The sequence below is a fragment of the Microtus pennsylvanicus genome, chromosome 3, assembly GCF_037038515.1.
Source record: "Microtus pennsylvanicus isolate mMicPen1 chromosome 3, mMicPen1.hap1, whole genome shotgun sequence".
Lineage (NCBI taxonomy): Eukaryota > Metazoa > Chordata > Mammalia > Rodentia > Cricetidae > Microtus > Microtus pennsylvanicus.
In genome coordinates, this window is record NC_134581.1 from 83,113,882 (window position 1) to 83,122,397 (window position 8,516).

At 38.2% G+C, this 8,516-nt stretch overlaps 1 protein-coding gene across 1 annotated transcript; it reads right to left on the minus strand.

Moving 5' to 3' along the window:
• Positions 1 to 1,164: 1,164 nt before the first annotated feature.
• Positions 1,165 to 3,477, minus strand: LOC142847202 (olfactory receptor 8B4-like). Its single transcript, XM_075967928.1, has 2 exons — positions 3,466 to 3,477; positions 1,165 to 2,097 (listed from the first exon to the last, which is right to left on the minus strand). Exons 1-2 carry the CDS (start codon positions 3,475 to 3,477, stop codon positions 1,165 to 1,167), a joined length of 945 nt encoding a protein of 314 aa, XP_075824043.1.
• Between the last annotated feature and the right edge of the window lie 5,039 nt (positions 3,478 to 8,516).

Consider the following 8,516-nt stretch of genomic DNA (forward strand, 5'->3'; position numbering starts at 1 on the left):
AGGAAAAGTTATTCTTGAACTTTATATATTTACTTCATAAAGTTGCTTTCTCCTTGGGAATCAAGACCTCACTTCTCCCCTGTGCCTACTCGTTGCTGACAATAGTGATTGACTTTCTTGTTTCTTTATCCACATGAAAACAGATTAACTATTTAAAAAATTTTTATTTAATTACAACATTTCTCCTTTCCCTTTCCTCCCTCCAAACCCTTCCATATGCTTCTCACCACTCTCCTTCAAACTAATGGCCCTATTTTCGTTAACTAATATTGTATGACTGTGTATATGTGTATACATATAAATTCCTAAATATAACCTGTTCAGTAATGTAACGCTTGCTACCTGTATGTATGATTTCAGGGCTGAACATTTAGCACTGGACACTGACTAGTGTGCTTTTCCGTGGAGAAGGCCATCTCTTCCTCAGTTGCCTATAGTTAGTTCTTGCTTCTGGGTTGAGGAGTCATGGGCTTTTCTCCATTCAGTGTGGTTTGATTACTGGTGTCGTTCTTGTTCGGTTCATATTTGGGCAATCATGTTGGTGAGACTTATGCATGTAGCTTCTAATATTTCTAGGAGTTACAATTTCATGGCAAACTCCCTTGTCCTCTGGCTCTTACAATCTTTCCACTTCCTCAATGTTTCCTGAGCCTTAGATGGGAGTGTAGTATATATCTAACCACTGGGAATGAGCTCCAGAACTCTGCCTTTTTATTGGTTGTGGCTTTCTGTAGCAGTCTCCATCTGTTGCAAAGGGAAGTTTTCTTGATGAGGGGCAAATGCTACATTTATCTGTAGGTATAAGGGCAAGTGTTTATAGACTATTGTTAAGAGTTATGCTGGTTCAGTAAATTAATGATTATAGAGACTCCTCTAACAACCATGACTTCACTAGCACTGAGTAGTTAACTAGGTTGCCAGTATGAGGCATGGCCGTAAGTACAATTAGAGAAGAGTCGCTGTTTACCAGCAAGGCATGCATGCCACTACTGGATTCTTAAGGTTACTGTGCCATGCTGCTCATTAATAGGGTACATAGACATCATAATTGAATAGTACTGTTACTTGCTTCTCTTTTGGAAGTTTTGATGGTATCTTCTGGTACCATGAAAGCTAGTCTTCATGATTACTGGGAATTAATTGCCAATGATACCACCAGATCCATCAGAAGAGCACTCTCTTCACGGTTTTATCTAGGGCAATTTTAACATCTTTATTCCTCAAACTATAGATCAGTGGGTTAAACAAGGGAACCACATTGGTATAAAATACTGAAGCAAACCTTCCCTCTCCCATTGACCCAGGGAAAGAATTTGTTAAATAGGTGAACGCACCTGACCCAAAAAATAGAGCAACAGCAAGTACATGGGAACCACATGTGCCAAAGGCTTTGGATCTGCCCTCGGCAGAAGGAATCCTAAGAATGGTAGAGAGGATCAAAGCATAAGAGATAAAGATGCTGATACTGGATACTGTGATGACCACCCCAACCACAATAAAAAACACAAGCTTGTTGGAGTAGGTGCTGGTGCAGGAGAGTGGTAGGAGGGGAAGAACTTCACAGAGATAGTGGTGGATAGTGTTGGAAGCACAGAAATTAAGTCTCAGCATATTTCCAGTATGGGCCATGGCCCCAGCAAAGCCTATCACATAGGAACCAAGCATCAGCAGAGTACATACCTTAGGAGACATGGCAACTGCATACAACAGAGGGTTGGAGATGGCCACATAGCGGTCATAGGCCATTGACACCAACACATAGCACTCAGAATTGACAAAGAAACAGAAGAAAAACAGTTGAATCATGCACCCCACATAGGAGATAACATTTTCTGAAACAAAATCATTCAACATTTTTGGGGTAAACACACAGGAATAACAGAAATCTATAAAGGACAAGTTGAAAAGGAAAAAGTACATTGGTGTATGAAGGCTAGAATTCAGCCCAATTAAAGTGATCAAGCCCAAATTGCCTACCACAGTAAGCACATAAATAACTAAGAAGAAGAGGAAGAGGAGTAGCTGGAGAGCTGGTTGGTCTGAAAACCCCACAAGGATAAACTCAGTCACAGAGTTGTTTCTCAGAGTCATTCTCTTCTGATAAGTTGCCCTGGGGAAGTGAAATAAAACACACAGAAGATGACAAGCATAAGCATGCACAATGGAGAAAGGCTCTAGAAGATAAGTCAGCATGTGTGTGTGCCCTCTTCTCTTTGTCCTCTCCTCCCTCATCTACACTTTTCTTCATCTTAAGCCATTAATAGTTTGACTGACAGTAGCTCATTTCCCCTGGGATGATTGAAAATTCAAGCTGCTCTGTTTTCATGGGCAACAAGAATTTTGTTCTTGCCTAATAGATGAGGAAGCCAATGACTTCAATTGATTACCCATGGACTCTCAAAAAGATAACTCAAGATGCAAGAGTACAACCCAGCCTTTGTTACTTTGTTAAATGTAGATCTGCAAAACCTATGCTCTGCATGTCTCTCTCTCTCTCTCTCTCTCTCTCTCTCTCTCTCTCTCTCTCTCTCTCTCTCTCTCTCTCTCTCTCTCTCTCTCCCACATACAAAGTTCCTGCCTAAAGAGAAAGCAAAGCCCAACATCTTCCCATCTCTGTATATACTGCCTTCTACCTCCAAACCTCTTTACTTACCTTGCACCGGAGTCAGTGTTGAAGATACAAGAGTGATCAATGCTTTCTAGCAACCTTGTGTACATGTTTAGAACAAAACCATCTGGAAGGACAAAATTCAGAACTTTCCTTTATTCTCCTTGGTTTTTCTCAGTGCAGGGCTTTATGTGATAGCTTTTTCCATTATTCAGAATCTGACAGTCATGGATGTTCACTCTTCTTGTTCTCCTGATGTTTATAAACTGAGTTTTCTCTGACCCAAATTCTCTGAAGTGTTCAAGGAATGGACCAAAGTTCAGCTGCATTGTTCCAGTGGCTCTCCATCAACTTCAAGGAAACAAACAACCCTTTTAACAGGAACCAAAAACTGTTGCACAGGTTGGTGATCTTGGGGACTTGATTAGACAGATTCCTTTGGGAATCTCTCTAAATGCAGTCTCTATGGAGATGAAACTACTGCCTTTGTTTAAATGGGTTAGATATTTATGTATAGTCTTGGGGAGCTGAAGTTCCATCCAAACATTCTCTGTTCTCCAGGGATGTTATATTATTATTTCCTAAGTTTGGGATCTCATTTTCCTCTCCATTCTTGGAGCCTAAAATTGACTTTAAGGAAAAAATGAAAGCAAACTGATTTTCTACCATTTCCTATTTCTTCTAAAAGCCTTGAGAGGAAGACAAAGAGAACAACTCACATAAGACATTCCTAGGTCCTTGAGTTTCTTAGGGCTGTGAGACACCACCACAAATGCCGCCAGTGCTACAAAAAGCTACAAACAGGTCTTGATCATATATGAGGAGATTAAAATATTACAGCACACATGAGGAAGCACCCATATCTGCATAGGATAGGAAACGGTAGTTCAGGGTTTTATCTTACTCTTATTTGGACAATAAATCTACCTTTCAAACTCTCAAACATGAATATCTGCATTTGAAAGCTTCCACTAAAGCTACCTAAAATAATTCCAATTTTCCTGAGGTAGCCCTAAAAGGTACCTTTTAACCTGGTATAATTTATTAATAGCATGTCATTTCGCTCATAAATATACTTCAATGTGGGTCGCAGATTTTGTATTTGTTCTACTAAAAAGAGCATAAGCAGCTATTCAGGGCCTCTGGCTCTGTGGTTTGCAGAGTGACTAACTTTTGTCTACTTTCTGTTGGTTCTCTGCCTGCCACTTCTTTGCCCTGCAAAGTCCTTCTTGACTGAACTTTCCCTTCCCGCACATTTATTATCACTTTGCCTTCAAACATAGGAAGGGCTTAAACTGCAAGCTGCTTCTGATTTACTGAAGCCAGGAACTTTAAGCAAGAAGCTAGAAACCCAAGCTACCTACCTAAAATAGCTGAGAAAAGAAAACTAAGTGTAGAGAAATTAGATTGGAACCAAGGAAAAGATAAGCAATTGGTCCGCATTGTTTAACTTCAGAAAGAACACTCTCTACTGTCAGGTACATGCTTGATAAGCATGTCGGTTGATCTCAACTCATGCTAAATAATGTTCATAGCAGGATTTTATATATATGCCGGAAACTGGAAGCAACCTATATACCACCAACTATAAATTGGATAATAAATAGTAGGATGTTAACAAAATAAGATTCCACTTAGCTATGAAAGTTCATGATATCAAGCTATCATACAACAAAAGAAACAAGCACAAAAGGGCACATGCCTATGACACCATGGACTTGTGCTTTAAACATGAAGTGTCCTCCTGGGCTCAAGCATTGGATACTTGGATCCTATGTGCTTGCGGTGTTTGAGGAGTTTGTAGAACCTTCGGGATATGAGATGTAGCCAGAGGAAGCAGGACACCAGAGCTGTGACTTTGAAAATTATACCTGGTCATTAGACCCTTCCTAGTTCAGTGCTTCCTTCTACCATGATGTGAGTGGCTTCCTCCTCCACACATCCCAACTCCAAGATTTCCTGCCAAATATCTAGCCCAGAAGATGTAAGTTAAAATGTACCTTCTCTTTATTTAGTAATTTCTTCCAAATATTTGGTCACAACAGGAATAAAACTAACATGTATGCATACAGATTTGAAAAACAAAAAGTAATTTGTGATCTTAGAAGTCAAGATGCTGCCTCTCTCTGGGAAGTTGGAGGCTAGTGACTAGAAAGAGACATGAAAGACGGGCTGCTGGCCGCATTCTATTTCTGGCATGACTACTCCTCAACTGCATCTAGTTAGCAAAACACTCACCAAGTTATAGATATATGTTAGACCTAAATTAAATGCTTAAAGGATAAGTGGAAAATGAAAAATAAATCATCCTACCAAATTAGTTTAAGCATAAATTTCTAAACATCTTGAGCCATAATTCTCTCATTTGGAAAATGGGTGCTTGCTGCCCTGACAACCCATTATAGCAGACCGTGCAAGAAAAATAACACAGTTTTATATTTCTCATCCATTATATGTCTCTTAAAATAAAATTCTGTTGTATTTTTCTTGCATGAAAGGAGGAAAGCTATGGAAAAGATAATTAATACATTTGGAGCATTTACAGAGCTCCAAGCATTGTGCTGGATGTTTTCTAATATAAGGCTGTGTTTATAACAACTATGGGATGTGTATGCATGTGGCAGATTGCATTTTCCAAAGATGGCCCTACCAACACACACACACGCACATACACACATGTATACCCCTTGCATCGCACTTGCTTTTGGTGTGACAGGACTGACATTTTTCCAGCAAAGTGATGGGATCCTGGTTCTATTCATGGTCTGGGGTTTCTTTCACTGACAGATCAGGGTAGAATTGATGCTTCCTGATATCCAACAAGGGATCATAGAAGCATATTCATATTGCATTTATTTTTCTGCTATTACCCTTCAGTTCCATTCAGTACAGAATATCCACAGAGCTCTGACCATGTTTCAAAACTTTTTTGAAAAAAAAATTATTTTTCCAGTGTTGAGAGAGAACAGACACCCTTTGGGATGTGTATAGAGTAGATATCTGGGGTCGTGGGGGACACCAGAAAGTGGCCATGGGAGTAGCTAATACAGGTCTCAGTTACTTGGTCTAGTCACATCTTGCTCAATCTCCAGAAAGTCTCCTTTCAGTACTATATTTGAATGATGTTTTTGAGGTTTGTTTTTTATGAAGAAAACAGGAATTTATATTTTTTACCCGCTGCATTCTCCTACTTTGGGCAGCAACCTAGCAGCTGTGTGGCCATGAAAGAGAAAGAATTCTCCTGTTCATCAGTGTAAAAGCCACTTTGTTCATCACTCAACAAATATTTATAAAGATCAGTTCTTTTGCAGTATTAAAATGCTTTGTATTCAGAAGGATTCCTCTTGGATTAAAAAAAAATGTATGCAATTCTAGTGAAATATACAAATTATCTATTTTTTTCTTCAAGATCTAGTAAAAAGTAAATAAAAACTCTACAAGAGTAAAGAGGAAAAATAGAAAGTACTAATGTAGAGAAACAGCTGCTAGAACAGGGAACCTGTGGATTCCTGAGGACCTGTGAGTGTGGATTTCATGAGTTTTCTGTGTGGAACACAAGAGATAAAACCTAGCATATAATGCTGAACCCTGAAAGATACATGTTTTTTGTTTGTTTGTTTTTTGAGACAGGGTTTCTCTGTAGCTTTGGGAAAGATGCATCTTATATCTCAATCAAAAGAAGAAAAAGAAATCTCACAAAGGAAAAGGACCAAACATGTCTGATTGAATTTGGTCTTAAACAAATAGAAAATTTACATTTTGGGGTGTTTTTTTTAGTGTTTTTTTTTTTGCCAGTCATGTTTCATGGATTCTGTATGGGCCTCAACTAAACCCTCTGCATATATGTATGGTTGGGCAGATTGGTGTTCTTGTGGGACTCCCAATAATGTGGGTGGGAGTATCTCTGATCCTTTTGCCTACACTTGGGACCTTTTCTTTCTACTGGTTACCTCATCCAGCCATATCATGAGAGTTTGTGCCTACTCTTGTCATTTGTTATACCATGTTTGGTTGATATTCCTAGCAGACCTGCCTTGTTTGTAGGTGGGAAACAGAGGAGAAGTGGATCTAGGAGAGACGGAAGGTAGGGGCAGAGATTGGGAGGTGTAACCCAATTGTTAAAAACTCAGAGACAGATATTAAGGCTCAACCTGAAGTTCGCAAAAGCATAACAGACAAACACTAGCTTAACTCTACCTCAGTCCTAAAGTGACTGTTCTTGTTTTGAAATGAATAAAAGGGGAAATGATGTGGGAGAATGCTCTCGTATACCATAAAGTTTTGGCACTTGTATTGGTTTAATAAATGCTGCTTAGCCAAAAGTCAGGCAGGAAGACTAAGCAGGGCAATCAGACTAGAAGAATTCTGGGAATAGAAAAGGCCGAGATACAGTCACTAGCCAGACATACAGTAAGCAAGATGAGAATGCCTTACTGAGAAAAAGTACCAAGCCACATGACTAAACACAGGCCAGAATTATGGGTGAATTTAAGTCGTCAAAGCTACTTAGTAAAAAGCCTGAGCTTTAGGCCAAACAGTTTATAATTAATATAAACCTCTGTGTATTTATTTGGGACTGAATGACTGTGGAACTTGGTGGGACAGAAACTTCCATTTACAGGGAGGAGTGTGAGGAGAAGAAGCTGTGGTCAGGATGTAATGTGTGAGAGAAGAATAAAAAATAATAATAAAATTAAAAAATACATAGAAAATTGGACAAACTATTTTTTTAGAATCTATAATTACCTCCATGTGTGAGGCTAGAAAATCATTATTACATATGCATAAATCATCTATGGAGAATGAAATTTAGGTACAAATGCCAAAGCAAGTCCCCAGAGAAGCATCTTGATCTCATTGTATAAATCATTAAACCAACACAAACATAATGAGATAACATAATGAGACAAGACAACATAAATGAGAATCACATGAATGACAAACACAAAAAAACATGCTTTATAGTTTTTTCTACTTGTAGAATTATTAAGTGTGTCAGGGCAGCATATTAAATAAATGAACTAAATATGTTTAAACAAAGACAAATTGACCATATCAATGCATCAAACATCATAGAAGATAAAATAAATAGAAAATGAAGTCAGTCAACTAGAGAGTAAATAGGAGGACATTACCTGGAAGGAAGTATCAGCAGAGAGTAGGGGAGACTGTGGATTAAAGATACAATGTAACAAATCTAGAAATAAGACGGTCCAGTAAGTCAGGGGAGTCAGCCTTCTGATTTCATGATTTAAACAATAGTAGCTCAAAAATGTACAGAGAAAGATAAGTCCCCTCTATACTTAATTCACTCAAATTTGTTTCTTTTTATTATTCTCTAAACAACCATTATAACACTTTGCATTGCATTGACATTGCATTAGGTATTATAAATAATCTACCTGTGAAATAAATATATGTAAACTGTATTAAAATAGTATGCCACTCTACATAATTTAAAATTGACTGATTTGAACATCTGTTCTATCCCTAGACCCCCAAGTATACTGAGAGACAATTACATACACAGAACTCTTAACTCAATTTAGACCCAAATCTCTGCTCTAAAAAGGAGGCAGTGATCAAAATAGACACAAGTCGTATGGCTCATACACATAATGCAGATGGAAAAACCTAAAACGAAACAAAACCTACACGTAAACTGATTAGAAATACAATCAGTGTGAAAAGAGGAATTAGGGACGTAAGTAGAACCCTTATATTCTTGAAGGTCTGAAAAAAACCTCTCTAAGAAACTGAAATCGAGTCACAAAACAGAAAAATAAGTGAAAATAAAGTTATTATATTTTGTGACTGCTCAACCTCTGAATTCTTTCCATGTGTGGGAAATCTGCCCTCCTATGAGCCTTTATGAGCCCCATACTCCAAATCCTTCTCTGACAATGCC